Source organism: Vidua chalybeata, chromosome 3 (genome assembly GCF_026979565.1).
Source record: "Vidua chalybeata isolate OUT-0048 chromosome 3, bVidCha1 merged haplotype, whole genome shotgun sequence".
Taxonomy (NCBI): Eukaryota; Metazoa; Chordata; class Aves; order Passeriformes; family Viduidae; genus Vidua; species Vidua chalybeata.
Window position 1 is genome coordinate 67,734,723 of NC_071532.1, and position 21,347 is coordinate 67,756,069.

General features: G+C 40.5%; 2 protein-coding genes across 4 annotated transcripts; both read right to left on the minus strand.

The window, feature by feature from the left end:
- Positions 1–565: 565 nt before the first annotated feature.
- Positions 566–11,760, minus strand: RPF2 (ribosome production factor 2 homolog). The gene is made up of 10 exons (XM_053938884.1): positions 11,672–11,760; positions 10,411–10,543; positions 9,582–9,619; positions 8,950–8,989; positions 7,178–7,259; positions 7,010–7,086; positions 6,574–6,673; positions 2,348–2,450; positions 1,264–1,408; positions 566–965 (listed from the first exon to the last, which is right to left on the minus strand). Exons 1-10 carry the CDS (start codon positions 11,692–11,694, stop codon positions 786–788), a joined length of 921 nt encoding a protein of 306 aa, XP_053794859.1. The 5' UTR covers positions 11,695–11,760; the 3' UTR covers positions 566–785.
- Positions 11,761–13,693: 1,933 nt separating this feature from the next.
- On the minus strand, positions 13,694–20,151 carry GTF3C6 (general transcription factor IIIC subunit 6). 3 transcript variants are annotated; one of them, XM_053938886.1, is made up of 6 exons: positions 20,074–20,151; positions 19,010–19,090; positions 16,685–16,748; positions 16,110–16,154; positions 15,861–15,971; positions 13,694–14,336 (listed from the first exon to the last, which is right to left on the minus strand). In XM_053938886.1, the coding sequence occupies exons 1-6, from the start codon at positions 20,134–20,136 to the stop codon at positions 14,041–14,043; spliced, it is 660 nt and encodes a 219-aa protein (XP_053794861.1). In that variant the 5' UTR covers positions 20,137–20,151; the 3' UTR covers positions 13,694–14,040. The 3 variants fall into 3 exon arrangements, with proteins under 3 accessions (XP_053794861.1, XP_053794860.1, XP_053794862.1); XM_053938885.1 differs by having other exon boundaries at positions 15,861–15,974; XM_053938887.1 differs by lacking the exon at positions 20,074–20,151 and adding an exon at positions 19,335–19,420 and having other exon boundaries at positions 15,861–15,974.
- Between the last annotated feature and the right edge of the window lie 1,196 nt (positions 20,152–21,347).

Here is a 21,347-nt window from a genome sequence, read left to right on the forward strand (position 1 = left end):
AGTTGTGCATATTATGCACATTCATTGCTCTGGTCCTGCACAGAATGTGTAAGGACTGATCAAGGGCTCCCAAGAAAACAGCAATAAAACTAAAGTTTCTGGGGGAAGGGAACCTCAATCCATCCCACTCTGACTGGTTTGATGCCAGCAAGAGATGCCAGCAGGAGAGCACCTGAAGGCATTTAAGCCTCTCCCACCAGCAAGTTGCTTCACTGGAGACACAATTTAAATGCCTCTATGGTAAAAGCACAAAGCATGGGGGATATTCAGAAGAAATTCTTCTCTGTGTGGCTGGTAAGGCACTGGAACAGGTTGTTGAGAGAAGCTAGGGATGCCCCATCCCTTGAAGTGTTCAAGTTGGGTACTTGATTCAAGTGTTCAGGTTGGATGGGGCCTTGAGCAGCCTGGTCTAGTAGAAAATGTCCCTCCTCATGGCAAGGGGGTTGGAACCAGACAAATTTTAAAATTTTAAAATTCCTTCAAATCCACTCTGTGAAACTGTCCAGGAAATTAGTCACCTGTTTGACTCCCATATATTGCTAATACCAATAAACAAACACTCAGCTTTGGAAAACTAAGAAAGTTATATAATATTTTTTTTTATTTTAAATAACCAAGTTCCATGTTAAAGCTCAATACCCCAATGTTCCCTTTAAAATGACAAAATAGTAGAAAGTTTTTTTGTTGCAAAACTAAAGCTAACAGCTTTAATGTCTGACAATTTATATTACAACATATATTCTAAATTTGAAAGTACAAAGAGTTTTCAAAGCTGTCCCAGATTGTCAAGCTGACTTTGACTTTTTGGGAGTAGCCCCACCATCTTCAGCTGACTTCTCTGCTGGCCTCTTTTTTAAGCCTTTCATTTTCCGTGTCTGCAGTTTACTAAGATCTTGTTTCTGCATGTGGATTCGACCATAAGTTGTACCAAACACATCATGGGAGATATTCTTTTTCTTCTTAGGCTGCAAGGGAAGAACAATGTTAATATTTCTGAATACAATCCCAGGAGCTCTGGTGAGAATCAAGCGCCCAAAAGTAAGGCCTCATACATTGGTTGGAGAGACTAAGCTTTGTGCTGTGTACTCTGTGTGCTTCCAGAGGAGAGTCTGGCTGCCAGCTGAGAACCACAGAAGTGCTGTGGCCCCAGGAATGTCAGTTGGCCTCGATGAAAGTAAGCTCTGGTCAAACACACAGCAAGTAATACTTCAGCCTTTTCTTCACAGAGAGACCTGAAAGCAATGCCCTTCCCAAGGTACATACCTTCAGGCCTTTTGGCTGTTTCAAAGACAGCTTATAAAGGTCATCTGAGGCTAAATGTGTCCTCCTCATAACCAGATCTAATGAAGGTCCCATCTCTTCCAGTTCAATTCTGGGTATTTTACAGCCAGATTTCTTCAGAAGCACTCTAGGAGGAGAAAACCAACTAAAATCAACATTGTCTCCTGTGCTAGAGTTTTATCCATCTCCTTAACAGGTTCAATCTTGCAGTTCAAAATACTGTTAAATCAACTGCTACCACTAATTCTATCATTGGGAAAGGCATCCATCAATAACAACTTTTAATAAATCAGTCCCATTACAATTTGAACACATTCAAAATATGACCTGGCTAATGTAATTTATTGGGTTTTTTTTAACATGACCAGTATAATCAGTATCATTTTTAAAACTCAGCCCCAGTACCCTAAAAGCCATATCACTTTTCAAAATCAAAACAGCACCCTGGGTATTATTAGACATAAAAATATTCACTATAATTTACAACAAAATAACCTGAGCACTTATCTGAAGAAAGTGTTTTGGTTCTTTGTTTTTAAGAGTGAGGCTGATTAAAATGATTTCATATTAAGAGAAATCAAAATCACATGGAACACAAGCTATGAATGTTCACAGCCTCCTAAGACAGGGAGTGACTGTGAGGGTGAACACCAGTGCAACAAGAAAAATTTCCTTGTCCTGCCTTTTCCTGGTTTTCCTTGTGCATCTCTGTCTGCAGCCTATCTTCTCTTGTTCACTGGCAAACATCTAAATGAAGAGTCGTAGAAATCAGCCTGAGAAGAGACTAAGGCCATAGAGTCTAAGACAGTACCCAGAATTCACTAACTCAATTCACACCACCTTACTAACCAAGCCATATGAAAGCGCAATCCTGAGCCAGGAGGAGCTCGATAAGGAAGAGGCAGCAGACCTAGGGCTCAAGTGCTTTTCTTCTGCTGTACAAATTACAATGGAACACCTCTACACATTGCATGCTCAAAATGCAGCTTAAGCCAGTTCAATTTCACAACTACAGATTAAAGTTGACACGTGTACCAAAACCGAGACAGATAAAACAGATACTCACTTGTAGCTTCTCATGTAAATTTTCCCATCTACAGCTGTGAAATGCAGAACGTACTCTAAACCAGCCAGACGAATACTGGGCACAGTGGGACCTCTGAAGAAATCTGAGAGAGTATTTAAAAGGAATAAATGGCAGTTTCTTGGCTGAAAATAAAACCAACAGATACCTGTAACAAATTGGTGATGTGATGTGGGCCCATTTTGAAACAGGAGTCTCATGAAATAGCCCCTACTTAAAACTGCAGCCTGGCCAATACACAGGAGAGAAATTTAAAATTGCACGTTCTGGTGTGCACTGGTGAACCCAAATGAGTGTGGATATCCTGACAGGAGCACAGTGACTTCCCAGAGATAATTTTGTAGGAATATACATACTACCTATATATATACTTCCTATACACAAGTGCATGGAAAAGAGCAGATACACTTTCAGAGAAGTAACTTAGCATTACTGAGCTAATGCGAATAATTGCATTGTCTGTTCTTTTAAATATTCATCTCTAAAATCAGGGGAAAATTTTTCTTATTTGGTATTTAGGCCAGTCAAAGCTCAGACAAACACAGGTCAGTACAGAGAAGCCATTTCCTCAGGTATCTGTTTAAAGACATCATTCAAACCTAATACTTAAATCTTAATCATAGCCAGATTTGGAACAGTAGAAAGAGGGATCAAAACCAGTACACAGCAGATCAAAACTGCACCTTGACTATTCTTACCTACATTTGCTCTCTCCGACTTTGGGAAAAAGTTGAGATATATCATTTCTTTCATATCTCTTTCACAACAAGGTACTTCTGTCCTCTATGTAAAGCAGTATTTGTCATTATGTCTAATGTTTTCTCTATTAATAAGCAACACATCTATGAAAATAAGACACTTCAAATACTTACCCAGTTTGCAAAGAGAACACTGAAATACAGGTTAAATACAAGACGGGCTGCCTCTAGCAAGGTTCTTATATCAGGCTATGAAAATATACTGTGCAATCAGAGAGCCTGCAATGAGCACAGCAATCTGTCCAACATATGCAGAGGGTGGAGAAAGAATGTGACCTTGACCAAGGGAACAAGGTGTACTAATAAACATGACAGAGCCATGGTGAAACATAGGAGAATTTCTAACAGATGCAAAACAAATCACTCTTTTCTGCTCTGTCCTGTTTTCAGATCCCTTGGCTACTTGTCTTTTCCTTCACTACCTTTTTGAAAGAGTATCAGCACTGGAGTGACATCCAAAACACAGTTTGGCTGGCAAATAACAGATGGAGTAAGCCCAGGAAACTTTCTTGGTCAATTAAATACTCTCTTATTTCGAGCCTAACTTGTAGTTAGAGAAAAAGTTGCAAATAAAACATTTTGCTCACCCGTGGCATATTTTTTTTCCCTTCAATTAGTTCCCTGCAGGTACACAAGCTTACATTCACAGTGGTTTTATTGGCAACACCTCCCTTTCATATTTTCCTGTGGCATCATACATCTTTTTACCCACAGGATGATCTCTTCCCATAAACGCAGGTGGTCAGGAATTTGTTTCCTGGCAACACCGAACAGCTGCAGAAACCTTACACTTCAGTACACCCAGAGAGTTGAAGTTTTTTAAACATAGTCTTAATTTTACAACTCTTGCTTTGGTTGGACTAGAGACCCTCTTTCTCCTTTCTTTCCATTCCTAGTTCTCTCTCCACCTTGTCCTCAAACATGTTTCCAGAAAGTCTAATTTACTCTTTCATACAGAGAGCTTTTCAGGACCTTTCTACTTCCAGATTATTTCCTAATTGATTTTGGAATGTAACTCCTTCAGTATCAATTTGTATCCAAAAGCTGGTAACACTCTATTCTATGTAGCTCTGGTTAGCTTGAATGCAGTTTAAACTTTGCCCAGCCATCCCCTTTCCTGGCCAGAAAAAGCCCTCAAATCTTTTCAAACACTCAAAAAGAGTCTGTGTGAGGAAGGCTGTTTGAAGACCAAGGTGACAGCCAATCTAAAATTGCGGAGATATACAAACCAACATTTTAGAAAGTGTATAAGCACACCCTAGAGTGGTCTGGCCGTTTTTAGGACAAAATAGATGTGCAATAACAGAACTAACAACAAGCAGGCAGTCTTGTAAGAGTTGAAACATCTTACAGATGTAGGCATAAATAATTATTAGAATTTCATTAAATGCATTCCAAGACTTACATCATTTAAATCAACTACACTACCCTGTTGGAGAGCAATGAAAACCAAAAGAGAAAAAGTGGTATGTCTTTCTTTTCCAGGTCTCCAAAGAAAATGTATCTGTAATTTATTTCTCCTAAACAGCTTCTTCCACATCACAGTTTAACCAGACTATAGCATTTGGTTACCTTGCCCTTAATTTTACCAAGAAGCTGCTGTAATATGATTGTCCAAACATGCATAAGCCCTTTTGATATCACAAAAGCCAATGAAAGCTTGGTTGCTCCTCAGCATGACTGGCATCGCACTGCTTTGGCAACAAGAAGCTGTCAGCTATCTGATATTCCCTCTGGGATCCCAACAATACTGGTACAGCAATAAAATATTTGCAGCTGTTGTTACAAATTCTTGTATCTTTCTTAGCAAGAGTAGCAGCTTAAGGGTACCATCTTTTGCAGAAATGGAGCAAATCACTTCTTCCTTATTGGTTAAGGGGAGTTTTGAAGCAGGTCAGATTAATACCCAAATGATTTTAATTTGTTAGCGACACCTTCAAGCCTTTATTCTCCTTAACCTTTTTCTTTGTCAATTGTTTTGCATCTGGGTGTTTCACAGAACTCAGCAGAGTAATTAAGACCTGAAGTACTTGGCATACGTTCAAGAAGAAAGATTGGGTGTGGAGTACATTTGACTGCCAAGTGATTAATGGATAATAAATAGGAGAGGAGAAAGGACAGGCAAACATCAAAAGAAATAGGCAGGACCGCTCAGTTATTTGGCAACTATCTCACTATGCATGTCTGCCATTTCAGCTGTTTGATCATGGGCTGCTTGAGCACATCTGGATGCCCATCACTGTGCAGATGCCTGAAGACACACTTCAGAAAATGCAGCTGCTTCCTGTGTAAATACTCATTTACAGTGACACAAACATGAAGCAGTAAAACTCACTTATCTTTGTATTCAATCATCTTCAAATATGTATAAGCTCAGTTACCACCCTTTCATCCATCCCCAAGAACCAATCAGCTGTACTGAGAGGAAGAAAATTTACTTGTCTCCTGCTCCCTTTCAGTCTCATTCCAGATGAAATATCTTGCTTTAAGGAATAATACTAAGGAAAAAAATTCTCATTTTTAGGGGGTCTGTTTCTAAAGAGCAATCATTTACTCGATTACCTAGAAACCCAAGAATGGAACTGAAAGAACAAGACTGTTCTTATTGGGCCAGGTTCAGTATTTTAACAGAACTTAAACCCAACCCCCCCGCCCCCAAACTAATCTACTTTTAGGAAAACTATTTAAAAGAGAATTCACTCTGCCCTACTTACTACATCTAGTTTTGCCAAGCAAGAAGCATTTTTTACGTGCCAAGAGACACAACATCCTATAACTTCTATGTCTACATATACCTTCTTTAAAGCTACAGTGTGCTTTATCTTCTAGAGCCTCCAACTTTAAAATAATAAAAAACTTCATGCCACTTTGTTTCCTAAGTTCCAAGCCTGCCTTAAAGTTAGGGCACAACTTATCTACAGCTGATTTTCACTGCACCTGTTCTCTCCAAGTATCCTAAGCAACAGCATGCTTGTTAGAATTGGTGGAATTCCAAAAAAAAAAAAAAATGCTTTCATTACAAAAACAGAAGCTGAATTCGACTGATTTGACTTTTCTGTAACCAGAAATATCCCACTTTCTGAACTTAATCCACTGATTTCAATCTAGATACTTCAAAACATTATTTGGTTAGAAAAATGACCACCTAGTACAATTATAAGGCTGAGACATTTTGGAAAATGACAGTTTTCCCACAACCAAAGTAATGAATGCTAATGAATATGAAGTTTCATCTTCAGAGTCTTTTAGCACATTCTTTTTTTCTCCCTTTAAAAGTCATCATGATTAGTAAACTTTAATTTTATGTGACATGAAACCTACAAGTGCTCATTCTTGTTTTCCTTCTGTGCTGAACATAAGCAAGCATTTATTGACAAACTAGCTTTTCCCAACAGATCATATTATTACAGATCCATGCAATCCTACTGCCCAAATAATCAAAATACTGACCAATAAGAAGGCTCTTCAGTCTTCTGTATTCTTCATTCACATCAAACACATCACCAGCAAATATCAACATAGGTTTTGTCCCTTCAGGACACTTACTGTTCTGTGGAATAAGAATTTTAAAACAACAAAAATTGAGACAGTTAGGGAACATATAATTTATTTAATAGCTGCCAGTCATTCAACACTGAAAGAAAAACTGCTGTGACCTGTGATCAATAGGGACAGAAAAGACCAACCAAACTAAATTAAAAAGCAGATCATAAAATTAACATTCTGGAGTACACAAGTTCCCAATCCTCATACACTGCATGAAACACTTCTTTTAAACAACTTGACTCATTTCAGGAAAATTGCAGAAAAAATTGCAACCAAAAAAAAAAAAAAATCCACCAGTAGGTGTCGCTGAAATACTGAAATCCTTACAGCAATTCCTTACCTTGATATCTTTTAGGGATACAAACTTCTCAACGCCCAGCTCAATCATGTCTAGCACGTGGTAGTCAAACATGCGACCTGTGAGAGTGAAAAAGGAAATCCAACTATTTAAATATTCACTGAAAACTACACCTATCATCCCAATAAAAACCCAAGTGAGATTTCTTACCTATTATCAGATTGTTAGGTCGCTTCTTGTTATGAGAGCCAAAGAGAAACAGAGAACAATCTGATTTCTTGGAAAAAAACTCCTGCAATTGAAGGAAATAAACTTTTCAGTTGAAGTTCACAAGGTTTAAAATATCTGCAAAGATATATGGCAAAACATATGAGTTTAGGAGCTACTTAATGAGAAGAGCAACTGCACTTACCAGAAGAGTTTTGAGCATGTCATGAGTGTTTTTCAGCACTTATGCTAAAACTGACAGCTGGATTCAAGATTCAAATAATTTCTGTTTTTATTTACCATTGCATCTTAAAATACAAGTCAGGCAATCTTTTCTTGCCATTTTATCTATTACCCTTTCTTGTAATTCCTGGTTATTTGGTTTTACACAAGATACTTTCAACCACTTCTCCTTGACTGACAAGTAAGTATTGTCAAGCTGGCTACCATTTTAATGTCTCATTATAGTTTCCCAACTAAGCTTTATGCAGCATATTGATTTTGCCTGACAGCTTCTGAACAACCAGTTAATTCCCTCAACAGCAAGGCTAACAACATCTACACTTGGCACAAAAGTCCTGCTACAGAGCAACTTTATGTCAATTTATTATTTAAGACTAAGATGCTACCTAAAACCAAGCCAGTGGTGACTATCCCAGAGATCTTTTCTCCAGGAGGAATAGATTAGAGAACTTACTATGGTACGATGTCCAGAGCACTTTTACCAAGTGCTTCCCACAAGTATACACCTGCACTTGGCACTTTGAAACACAGAAGGACACTTCATCTCCCACCCCTGCAACAGCAGCAGCTCAGAGAGGACATTGCAGCTCTGCCCCTCTGGGAGGTCAGAGAGACACTTGGAGAGGCTGGATTAATTGCATATACACATCACACACCTCAGCATCGAGTTTTGCCACCAGATCCCTGAGAAATACTGACTCTAGACAGTCCAAGAACAGACCAGAGGGGACCCCCCTTGAAACATGTGCTCATACAGCTCTGTTAATCACTGTGTGTTGGTATCTGTGCACTCTCTAACAGCTGTATATTTTAGTAAAAAGATATAAAAAACTCAAATGCTTCGAATGTGCCCTTCATATACTGCAACAACACACACATTGCAAAACTGCGCTTTTAAAAAAATGCCTCTAGCCAGTCAGCTAGGATTGCTGCTGAAGGATTGAAAGGGGCTTGGTGAGCTTTTCCACCATCTCCCTAAGCACCCTTGATGGATCCCATGTAACCCCACAGACGTGTGTGTCTGAGTGGTGTAGCAGGTCATCAACCAAGTTCTTCCTGCATTATGGGGACTTCATTCTGCTCCCTATCCCTTTCTTCCAGCTCAGGGTACTCAGAGAGTAACTGGTGCTGTTATTACAGACTGAGGCAAAGAAGGCATTAAGTATCTCATCATTTTCCTCATCCTTTGTCCCTGTGTTTCCCTCTGCATCCAGTAAAGGATGGAGATTCTCTTTAGCCCTCACTTTGTTGGTGATCTAATTACAAAAATATTTTTATTGTCTTTTATGGCAGTAACCAGATTAAGTTCTAGTTGGGCTTGGGCCCTTCTAATTTTCTCCCTGCATACCCTCACAACATCTTTGTGGTCCTCCTGAGTGGCCTGCCTCTTCCAAAAGCAATATACTCTTTTTACCCCTTCGTTCCAGGCAAAGCTCTATTCAGGCTATTCTTCTTTCCCGATAGTCCATCTTTTGGCACACAAGGATAGCCTGCTCAAAATTGTTGTAAGAGAAAACATTTTTTATACTTACCAATGATGTTTGGTCCTCAAAAGGCCTAGTAATATTTTTCCTGAGAGGAGGAGAAAAAAAAAGTTAAAAAAAAAACCCAAAAACAGGCCCAGATAGCCACTTCTTATTAATTCTCTGATAATACAAAGTTTTGCATTCTGCCACAAACTCCAGCAGTAAAGGCTCAGTTTGAGTTCAAATCACAAGTCATATTACTACTGCCAGGAATGCTTTAGTGCCATCACTGCCATTCTAAGTACTTTCCTCCACATTTCCTGTCTCCTGGGGCCTGATCTGCAGAACACCACCACCAGTGACACTATGAGTAACTGCCTTTGCCTGTTCATTCATTAAATTTAGACAACAATTTACAGTTGTTTCTGCACTACATTCACACAGACTCTGGGTTCCCATTTCAAACAAGACTTTGAGCTGAATCCTGCTCCTACCAGCTGCCACGGGACAGGACTAAGCACCAACACTGATCACACGTAGCTTGATTCCAGTCTACTGAAAATTATGATCAGTCATCTTCTGCACCCTGGTCATTGCTCAAGCTCCCAGGCTAGCCTGCATCTCTGTTCATGTCCTAAAACTACCAAAAGCTGTCTATCTGTCAGGAAACTCAAAGACGTCAAAGTCAGATCACTTACCTTTTATACAGTACAGCAAAAGGCTTCTTCACAGCATACTGCAAAACACAAAGTCACTGCAAGTCATCTCTAAAACATGCACAGCACTGTTGTTTTTACAACCCAATAGTTTACAGGATCATGTGAAACAGTAACTATGCAGAGCAGGCTAGAAGGCACTTCAAAAGGCCTGCTCACAGTAATACCCTTCAAGCTGGTGACAATCTTGTTTCCAAATTAATTGCACAAGAAATTATTTGCAGAAACTGAGAAATAAAAAATTAACTGAGAAACAGCTGAAATCAAAGCAATCCCTCTGCTTCTAAGGGGCATAAGGAAAAAACAGGGAGAGAACAACAACTTAATTATAGAAGCATAAAAGAATAGGAAACAATAAAGCAAAGAGAAAAACGAGTGTAGGAACAGCTATAATAATTTGAACTATGGAGTTAGGAGACAAGATTGGTAACTTAGTTTCAGAAGGGGCTGAAAGGTCCCTATCAATACACACAGTCAGCTTACAGGATTCTAGGATATGACTTAGCTGTGTGATACAGTCCCAGTTGTGTACCTAATCCTCGTCATCCTCTTGCTTTCAAACAGACTTGGCAACACTTCACCTTATATACCAGACAATTGTGAAAAATTAAGAGAGCAAGCTCAAAACTCCTGGCAAAGAAGAAACTGGAAGAAAACAATCTCCATTTAGAAGCAGGTAATGACACCTTCGGAGGACTGGTCATTCTGAGATTTGGGGTACAGGGAGAGTATGAAAATACCGATTGTGCAGCAGAGACAGAAAATTGTAAGAAAGAGAGAGAAAGGTTGCATTCTACATCCAACAACTTACAATGTCTTTAAGCACTTCAGTCACTGTTAAATTTGCATTTCCTCCTTTTATGAGCATAGCATTTTTTGTATTTTCATTTAGCTTGGGTTCTCTCTTCTCAAGAAATCTTTTTGCTCTCTTAGTTTTAGGCTTTCTGTAACAATAAATTAAAAGTTAAAAGATTAATATATGTAACAAGACTTGACACTACAGAAAACAGTGAAGCCAAACAAGAATTGGAACAAACTATTCAAGCAACTTGTTTCAATGACTCAAACTAATCCCAACCTGCAGAATTACAATCAGTGCCAAAAGCCCTGTCTCAGGTGAATGTGTTTTTACTGTCACTCCTCTTCCTCTCTGTCCCCCCCAAATTAGCAAAGGTGATTTTACCGTCTTGTGCTTTTCAGTTTCTGCTAATTTAGAGCTCAAGCTGTACTAGAATTCCCAGCCAACTGCCAGGCTGAAGGATTCCCCTCACACCAGCTCCCTCAACAAGCCAGAAACTTGCTTATGAGAAAAAAACAAAGGTTGTCAAAGACCAGCAACGGCCCCCAAAATAAAAGCTGTTGTCAGGAACCAGTGAGGAATGCTGGGCACTATCCAGGTGAAACAGCGCAGCCTTCGCAGGGGCACAGACCTCATACACTCATCAGTGGCTGCGTGGCTTAAGAATTACAGTTCTCCACTAAGTTATCTTCTCCGTAAAGCATTAATTTTATTTTCTTCTTTAAAACAAACAATACCCGCCCCCAGAGGTATCCCAGCATTGTCAGGGGTGGAAGGGACCTCTGGAGATCATTGTGTCCAACCCCGCTGCCGAGGCAGGGTAACCCGGAGCAGGTGACACAGGAATGTGTCCAGGTGGGTTTAGACTTTCTCCAGAGAGGGACACTCCAGGATCTCCCTGGGCAGCCTATTCCAGTTCCCTGTCACCCTTCATGTGAATAAGTTCCTCCTCACGTTGAGGTGGGACTTCTGTGTTTTAGTTTATGGCAATCGCTCCCCATGCTGTCGCTGGGCATTACTGAAACTTCAGAAATTAATTCTCTCAGGTGTACGGAAACACACAGATTCAACACCAGCTGGTCACCGCAGTTATTTTAAGCTGCCAACTGAGTAAGGGCTGTTTGGCCACCACTAAAAAGACGGCAGCGCTCGGCTTCCTCTTTCCCGCACGTTTGCCATAAGGCTTTTCCCTCTGTTGGCTCTCCCACTGCAACCCGCCCCGGGCCGCCGCCCGCTCGCGTTTCCCAGAGCGGGGTCCCCCCGGCACACTCACACCACCCGGTCCAGCGCATCCATCACTGCCCTCACGCGCGGGAGGCCGTGCGGGAGCCGCCGCGCGCGTCACATCCGCCGGGAGAGCGGGGCGGAGCAGGGCGCATGCGCGGGGCGGGCTCCGCTCCGCCGTGCCAGGGGCGGAGGGCGCGGAGGGGAAGCCGTGGGGGGAGCGGCTGAGGGCGTCGGGCTGTTCAGCCCGGAGCGGAGGAGACTGAGGGGAGACCTCGCTGCAGTCTGCCACCTCCTCCTGAGGGGAACGGGGCGGGCAGACGCTGATCTCTGGTGACCTGTGCCAGGACCCGAGGGAATGGCCTGAAGTCGTGTCAGGGGAGGGTTAGGTTGGATATCCGGAAAAGGTTCTTCATCCAGAAGTTGTATGGTTGTAAAAGTTAGGGTTAATAATAATAGAAACAAAAGCTCGACCATCAGAAATAACACTTAAAATATTAATAAACCCCAACATTATTATGAATGTACTCATTGTGTATGATATACATAAAATGTTTTCGAAAAATAATACTGATTAACGGATGAACTAGAACAAATAAATGGCTTCAGTGTAGCGCTGAAAGAAAAACGTGAGAAGGCCAGAAACCCATGCTGTTGGAATACTCCTTGTACACAGGGGAAAAAAACCTCACATACATAGTGCCAGACTAAGCAGCCAGTTAAAACGTGGGAGAGTTGCTGTGTTTGCCTTCTGTCAGAGGACAAACTCTTGAAGCACCTCTCTGTTCTCACTGGCTGTAGCAGCCATAGCAAGAGCCCTCTCTGCAGGAGGCTCAGCTGCCACCACGTGCACCGCAAACCCTCCCTCCAGCACTCAAGAGCCTGCACATTCCCGGTATTGTCATTCCAGTTATAACTGTCCTCTATCTATCAGCACCGCACAAATCAAGTGTGAATGATGTTTTTAAACTTCCATGGTTGCAGTTAAATCCAGAGGGATGGCTGTGCGGTCTCCCTGAAACCTCAAATGCAACACTACCATGTGAAAGATCCACACCCAGGCTGGAGCCACAAAAGAACATGTTCCCTTTTCTTCCTCTCCCTGCCTCCTTTTCCCCTAGGATTCAAGTTGCTTCTACACAGAAAAAAAAAAAAAAAAAAAAAAAAAAAAGAGAGAATAATGGGATTGATGGTTTGAAACTGTTGCCGTTTTAATGACTTCTCTTTACTGATGCTGTGCTGTGAACAATGCTGTGGGTGAGCTTCTCATCTGATGACTACTACTTAAGGTATTACATAATTATGCTGGAATTAATTAAGTGTTCTCATCCTCACAGCACTGTTGCAGTTACGCTGTTTTGAGGGAGGCAGAGAAAGGTAGGAAAGAAGATGGGTTAGGGAGAAAATGTTTTCCGTTTTAAAATTGTTGTGCTTTTGAAAACATTATCCCGAGTGCACCACACACTCAAGTGTGATACAGAACAGTGCATGGCAGTATAAATGATGTAGCAGTATCAACCCACAGAGTAACTAGGTGGCACAATACGGTCACATGGACTAGTCTGGGAACCACTGATGCATGGGTACAGGATCATAAGCATAAAACCCTTCAGAAAAATGCCAGAAAGGAAGATTAGAGACAAGAAGTTACTGTGAGGAAAAAGAAAAACCAGGATGACCACACTTCCTTTTGTATAACACGCATTATATTATACACAAAACGGGGGAAGCAGCATGACAGATGCCTCTTTAAGACCTGGATTTCATTTGCTGACATTTGCAGGGGTTTTCAAGACTTGAGTGAATAAAGCCCTGACCAACTTGCCCTGAATTTTGAATGGTTGACCCTATTTACATAGGAAGCTAGATGAAAGAACCCCTAAAGTCCCTTCCCACATGAAAGATTTCTAAACTCCATTAGGGGACAGAGGACACTAGGGAGAATCTAAACTAAGCAATTTAATGAGTATTCAGTCAATAAAAGCCACACTTATTTGTTTTCTTTCAATAACTGCAGTACAAAAGCAGACAGAGTATGTGGCTGAATACAACACACAAGGTGAAGCTATAGTTGAAAAATTCAGGTCTTTATTTTAAGCAATGATGTTTCTTTCTTTTTACAAAATGTTTCAGACTGTGCAATACATCAACATTTTTCTAAGCTAGGAATTTCTTTTAATTATGTAACCATTTCCACTTGTTCAGTTTTGAGGTAGGGATACATACATTTCCAGTCTGTAATTTAAAAAAAAACACTTAAGCCCTTCCCACTATAATTCAAACACAAAAGCAATGTACAAGAACATCATGTCTATTTTTCCACTGTTCATTTTTCAGAGAAGGTGGAAACCATGTCATGGCCTATAAAAGTTGGTCCATTAATTCCATGAAGAAATCCTGAAAAGATCACAGTTAATATCATGGAGGTACATCCTCTAAGGCAGCATTTCCAGAAGGAGACTCCTCTGCCCCAGAAGCAGAGCTGTCAGGCAGAGGAATAGAGGCATCTATTTCTGAGGTGTGCTGCTTTTCCAGGTCGCAGTTCATGTTAGAATTGCCTTTGCCACTCACCTCTCCCTCTGACTCTTCAGTTAATTTATCTTGGGCCTGAGCTGACTCCTCAGAATCATCCTTTTCAGGCAGAAAACTGCAAATCATGTTAAGCCTGCTGTAGGAAAAATCTCTGTCCTTGATCTGCAACCACTCTACTCCACCTGATGTAAAGAAGGAAAATTCTACTAGTGACAAAAGGAGTTAACAGCAGTTTTTAATTTAAGTTCACTGTTATTAAGGCCGAGCCAGACCAAGATCTAAGTAAAAGAACCACTTAGAATAGAAAGATATGCATATGCCTCTCCTATTACTTTTCACATATCCATTTACTACCAGAAAATACAATACAGGACTAAAAAGATTTTTTCCTCTGATCCAGTATGGCAGTTCCTGTTGCATTTAGGTGTCTGATACCACCCTTAGGCTCTTAAAAAAGCTTAAACATAAATCAAAATGCAGAGAAAGTATTTCACAAATGTAATGAAGAGAATATTTGTTCACCTAAATATTAGATCTTCTGGCAATAGGTAATGACAACAGAGATAGGACACAAGTTCTTGCATTCTCTTTAACTGAAGTGTAACAACAAGTTGGAGCAACAGGTTTAAACCAACCCCAAATAGAAATGGGATCCAATCCCATTTTGATTTTTACTCAGTACATGTTGTAAAGTCACAAGATGTTGTAGTTACTTTGTATGCACAAGTTAAATTCCTGTCATGGTACAGAAACAAAGTGGTTTTCAGTACTTATCATCAGTACTGCTGCTCCAGAATAAAAAAGGCCTTTCTATTAAGCAAAATCCTCTGTAGTCTCAATTTAATATTACCTATATTATCATAATAATGGTTTCAGTTTAATATTACATAATTAATTCTCCAGAGAGAAGTGGTACGTGGTGTTGATAAGAATGCTGATGTTTGGTTAGATTCTAGATGACATTTTGTTTTATACCTCCTATGGCCAGTGTCCAGCTGACTGCTCATATTTAAGGTAAAATGGCTATATATTCTTAAAATATGAAGCAGTAACACTGACTTGAGTGAAAAAAGCAGCTAAAAGCAGTAGGACAGTTCTAGTGAATACTGCTATATATGGTAGGATACTCAGTATTTGACTATGTAAAAGTACTGACTTCTGTACAAAAAAATAAATAAAGCAAACATATGAACCCTGAGTTCTGCCTACAGAGTGAAAATCAATATAAATGGTCTTCTAGGTATGTCTTTGCAAGTAATTTTAAATTTTTAAATTTTATTTTTAAATTTATTTCCATTCAACTGTAAATTCAGTAAGTACAATTCAGTTCTTTTCAACAATTGCAGAGACTCAGAAAGTCATTAGAAAAAATTATGGAAGTAGGGAAAAGAAAAATCAAGAAAGAACTATTAAACAGCACCTCTGATTTTAAAAGATAACAGAAGAACATACCAGGGAGCATCAGCATATGTTTGCCCTGCTCTTACACTTCTTTGTAGTGATCTCCTACTAGCCATTTCTGGAGGCAGCACGGGTCAGAAATGTATTTAATTTTTTAATTTAAATATACACATATGGTGCCTAAAGAAGAAAGTTCCTTTAACTTCCTGCATGCTCTTGAATCAAACACTTAATAAAGGCTGACTCTCCCTGTGGATTAAGCATAATCCACTCATGTCCACATGCATAAGAGCAGAGTCACTCACCAACATTCTCTTCTCCTTCCTTCTTTTCTGTCAGAAGGGTCCGTGTCATATTCAACTTCTTCACTGTGTGGCACTTGTATTTCAGCTGTACTTTTTGGTTGCCTTCTGCATCTACTAAGAAGAGAGGAGAATAAAACAATACCCAGATACCAATCATTATAGTTAATTCCACTAGCAACTGAAACAAGATAAATATTTTTAATCTTCCCAGCTACTGAAACAAACAGAACATCAAATCACAACAATTACCTTGCTCTGCGTTTTCTTCAAAAACCACACATGTTCCCAAGGCATCTATGAAAAACAAAGTGAGAAACTTTGTATCAGCTGTAGATAATGTGTCCACTGGCTCAGCTGTGGGAATGTTCTCACTTCCAGCCCCCACACTCCAGAGATGTAGCACTGGTAAGGAACTCAGAACAGGCAGGAGTACCACAGTCATTGGAGTCTACAAGGGATGATCCCAGACCATTTTCTTCCAGACCAGTGTTGTCACCATAGGGCAAATGGGAGAACTACAGACTGCACAACATGTAAGTCCTGCTTACACAGGAGACAACAGCACTTTAAGGCATTTTATGTCCCACAATTTTGTCTGCAGTAATATTAGCTGGTGCACCCCAGAGTCAGCTTCCAGACACACTTTCCCTGGAAGTACCATGGATGCATGGTTAATTTAGCAGTGAACTCAGACTGCTGCTGCTCTACATGGTGTCATACAGCTACAGCATCTCACAGGACCAATTGCAGTAAAACCACCTGATGTTAAGGAAGTTCCTTGACTCACGTGAAAAGAGAGATTGTATTCACATAAGTTTTCCTACCTTCATATTCTCCTGCAAATACATATCTGTCCACTTGTAAAATGGGCCTCTCTGTCTCTATTCCCTATGTAAAGAAGGATAAAATTGCATAATGTCAGGTCTGTATTAGCCCAGGTGCATGTCTCACTGTAAGACCAGCAAAGGCAGACATATTAGAATCCAGATTATATCAATTCCTCATCATACATGCTCCTTTAAGTATATCAAATATAAAAAATATCAGAAAATATTCTTTTAGCAATCATAATAAAAACTATAGTATAGAACTGTATAGGAAATGCTCTGGTATATTACAATAAATTCAGATCAAACTGCAGCCAATAGTCTATATAAGTTACCGTGCTGTTATTTCCTCTAGGAAATTAATGTAACCTCCATTTCAAATTAACAAATATGTAGGTGTTTGCATGAAGATGATGTTATTTTCTAAGCTTCAATTAATACAAGTTCTAGAAAGTGGAATAACTTTAAAAATGGAAAATACACAGGGTGAAGAAACCCAGCATAAGGCATTATATCAGCAGCAGAAGTGCCACTGCAGGGTTACAGAAGCTTCTGTGATTACACTGTGTCTCTATTGTGAAGGAGTTGGAAATTGTTGCTATTTTGTTTCTTTTAAAAAAGTAGTGAAAGAGTAAGGAAGCACCTCCATCATCTCATTCCCTTCCTCTAGAGTGCAGGTTTTCCAAATACACAAGCCAGCATCCCATTTTTCTTATATAAGATATATCTATATACTGTATTTTGATAAAAATCAATGTCTGAACAGAACACACTAATTAAGGCAAAAGGTCTTTGAATAGTACCTTGTGAACATCAGAATTTTTCAGGACAGGAAGACAAGCACACACTAAAAGTTTTGAAGATAAGGTATTATGTGGTAAATTGCATAAAATACAGAATATCACACAGGTTAATATGAATTTGTGCAATTTTCCTCATATATTTCTGTGTTTCAAAAGTGCAAGATCAACAAGATTTAAGCTCTAGGATTCTCTTTCTTCTGCATAAATTGAGAACATCAATAACACTAAGCTAACATAGAGAACATATTTTTGTGGGTTTATTTTTTCTTCTACAATAAATAAATACAATTAATAACACATCAGTACTAAACAATAGCATTATGGGGAGTTTTATATTCAACATTTTATTTCTTTGGCTGATTTGCATTCCTTTGCGGACTACGCAGACTGTCTTCCCGCGATGCCACGAGCATCACAGACAACTTCCTAAACAGAGTAACACAGAGCAGACCCTTTAATTAAGGGTATAACAACAGCTGTGCCTTAGGAAAAGTCTCAAGGAATGCTTACTCTGTGGAGTGAACCCAAGTAGATGTGGATAGTATGGATACTTTAACCTTTTACTAGTAACATTACAAGGGACTCTCAAAGCACATCATTTAAATGAATCCCACCAGCAGTATGAAAGCACCTGTGGCCATTCAGCCATCAGTATGAATGATACATGTAACAAATTTCAAGAGAATTAGATGAGATCAAGGAAGGAAACCTGCATATCCATCCAAAGATGAATACTTTATGAATAATTTTGACTGTATTTCTACTACTGAGATATTCGGAATTGACTTTACCACTCACATATATTGTGATCAGTGGCACACTCAGATGTTCTCTTCCATCTTTTCAGCCTATGATAATGGTCTACTTTGAGAAAGTATTTGCAAATCAGTAGTACTTGTACTATCTATACAGCTCTCAGAGTCTACATAAGTTTTGAAGGGCAAATGAAATCTGTCCTATACAGATAAAGTCATTAAAAAACTCAAAAGGAACAGGACAAGGAAACCAGATTCCTACAATAACCTTACAGTGAAGCAAACAACATCCAAAACTATTTATGAAATGCTTAATACCCAGTTATCCTTTACAAGACTTCAACTTGCCAGGACACATCTGCAAAAAACCCCATTGTAAATACAGTGCAAATCTTAAACATTTTGCTTTACCTGTCTGCTGTATTCCAGTTATTCAAAGAAGTGTGATTAACAATTATGTTTTTTTAACATGGGCAATACATAATTTAAAGAAAAATGAACTTAGAACTTGAAATCAGAGAAGATATTGGTCCAAACTTATATATACTTCTATAAGTTTCCTTATATTTATGCAATAATATATTCAAAGACTTTATGCTGTTTCTGAAAGAGAGCCCACAACATGTAGCCAAGCACAGGACACATAATTCTCTATCAACGATTTAATCTAATGTTATCAATGTCAAGAAATTTAGAGGCAGCCTCACTCCCTTGTTCACATCCATAATAACTTACCCCTTTCCTATTGTGCTGTAATCACTCACCAAAATCTTGCACTTGTTTTCACATTTTTCTAAGAAGTCTGAATCAATAATTCCCGATAGCTCAACCATGACCAGTTGCTCCTAAAAGAAAAGTTGATCATGTACAGCTATAACAGAACATGTACAGATATAACAGAACTCGGGGCGGGGGAAATAAAAGGCCTCCCAAAATCAATTTTTACCAGTAAGGACAGCAAAGACACAGCCTTTCAGGATAAACAGACCCCAAAGTGGAGTTTATGCTGCATTCTGTCAAGAGACAGAACTCTTGTAATACCCAGGGAAATTTAGTGACCCACTATTCCATAAGACACCTATTTCACACCTGAATTTCCTGGCCTTTTCTTCCTAGTGAGCAATGGGGGAAGCACTTTTTTCACCCTTGAAAAATGAGCATCAGAACGACTCTGGGGAGATCCTACAGCACCTTCCAGTACCTAAAGAGGGCCTACAAGAGAGCTGGAGAGGGACTTCTTACAAGGGCCTGTAGTGACAGAACAAGGGGTAACAGATTTAAATCAAGAGTGGGTTTAGATTAGATACTGAAATTTTCATTAATGATTTTTTTTTTTTTTTTTTTTAACTGAGGGGAGGGGTGCGGCACTGGAACAGATTGCCTAAAGAATCTGTGGATGTCCCATCCCTGGAAGTGTTTAAGACTAGGCTTGATGAGGCTTTAAGCAACCTGTTTTAGTGGAAGGTGTTCCCTCCCATGGCGGGGGTTTGGAACCAGATGATTTTTAAAGGCCCTTGCAACCCAAACCCTTCCCTGTTTCTGTGCTTTTATGGCGATAGGAAGCCATAGAAACTGGAAATTCGCTCTCTGACCATGCCGTTTCCCGGGAAGCCCGAGGAAGAACAGCCAGAACCACACAGCTCTGGGGACGGCACCGCTGTGGGTACCGAGAAACCTGCCAGCCCCAGTGAAACGCGCTCGGTCCGCGACCGGCCCCTCTCCCTGCCTGCCCCTCCGGCCGGGCGGAGCGGGGCCGGGCCACGCCCCGCGGGGGGCCGGACCCTTCCCCCAGGGCTGGGGGAGCGCCCCGGTGTCGGCATCCACCAACCTCCACCTCGTCTTCCTCCGCTCCGTCGCTCCTCCCGCCCTCGCTGCCCGCCGCCGCCGCCATGTCGCCAGCGCCCGCCCCGCGCCCGCCTCAGCGCGCACCACGTGGGGCCCGCGCCGCCATCTTAGAGCGGAGCGGCCCCGCCCCGCCGCGGCGCTCCGCCCTCAGGGCCGCTCCTGCCTCGGGGCCGCGCCGGGCGCCGGGCGGGCCCCGCCGCCGCTCAGCGCTGGAAAACGGAAACACGGGCTGCTCTGTGGCACTCCCGAACGCTCTGCGAGTTTTTCTTGAAGATCAGATGTGGTACTGGAAAATGGAAGTCCCTAAAGTATCATCCTTCCCTCGCCCTTTTATAAAAAAAAAAAAAAGGGCTACCAGACACGTCTTCTTATTAACACAAATAATGTCCTGCTTCCGGTACAGACCATTGGTTTAGAAAGCTTTTATTAAATAATAAAATATGCAGTTAGTTTCTACCACTCGTGTCCTTTGCATGATGCTTTCCAGTTATCTTGGCAGGTTCAAATATACCCCATCAAATACATCCTTCTGACCGGGGTTTCTGAGATAGTACCTTAATTTATAAGTGCAGGATGTTGTTGTCCACAAAAATCAGATTTGTTTCCCAGCGTGCAACAATAATTACAATATAAGCCAATACTTACACACTTGAGAGAGACATTGATTGTTTTTTTTCAGAGTTCTGCAAGCCTGGGTGCCCAGTGGAATTCCACAAGTCAAGCACAACAACTATCAAAACCTTTTGTTATTTATACGTGTCAGCAAACAAAGGAATTAGTGTGCATTGGCTACATGTTACATAATCCTTGTATTAATTAGTGTTCTATCTTCTATTGGTTAATGATTCTCTCTTCTCATGCTAGTCAGTCCCATGGTGTTTCTCTTCTTTTGGGCTGATGGGTTTTTGGGTCAATGATCTGTGAGTCGGTGGTTGGGATCTCCCCCTGCAGAATTACCTTTTACCCACTCAGAGCTGGTTCAGCACAGTTGCTGGGTAAGGTTTATTAGTTTCTTCCTTATCTTGGGGGTTCTGCCCAATGTCCTTGTGGCCATAAATTCTGCATTCCTTGTGTCTGCTGTCAGTGGTACATCCTTCTCCCCACTTTGTTAACTTCCCTCTGGGTGTGAGATCACTGAAACCTGCCAGGCCCTAAAGCTTAGCAGGACAATTCTACCAAGCAGTAATTTGTCTTTCTAACACCTGCACATCACTTAGAGCTTGTGGGCTGCTGTCTGTTTCACAGATCAAATATCCC

Excerpts from the sequence above, each read along its gene's own strand:
- RPF2 (XM_053938884.1), bottom strand. The coding sequence starts at position 11,694 with ATGGATGCGCTGGACCGGGTGGT. Across the intron at positions 10,544-11,671 it reads GATGCGCTGGACCGGGTGGT|AAAGCCTAAAACTAAGAGAG; the intron begins GTGAGTGTGCCG and ends TTATTGTTACAG. Across the intron at positions 6,674-7,009 it reads TATCCCTAAAAGATATCAAG|AACAGTAAGTGTCCTGAAGG; the intron begins GTAAGGAATTGC and ends CTTATTCCACAG.
- GTF3C6 (XM_053938885.1), bottom strand. The coding sequence starts at position 20,136 with ATGGCGGCGGCGGCGGGCAGCGAGGGCGGGAGGAGCGACGGAGCGGAG. Across the intron at positions 19,091-20,073 it reads CGGAGGAAGACGAGGTGGAG|GAGCAACTGGTCATGGTTGA; the intron begins GTTGGTGGATGC and ends CTTTTCTTTTAG. Across the intron at positions 16,155-16,684 it reads ATTTGCAGGAGAATATGAAG|ATGCCTTGGGAACATGTGTG; the intron begins GTAGGAAAACTT and ends TGTTTTTCATAG.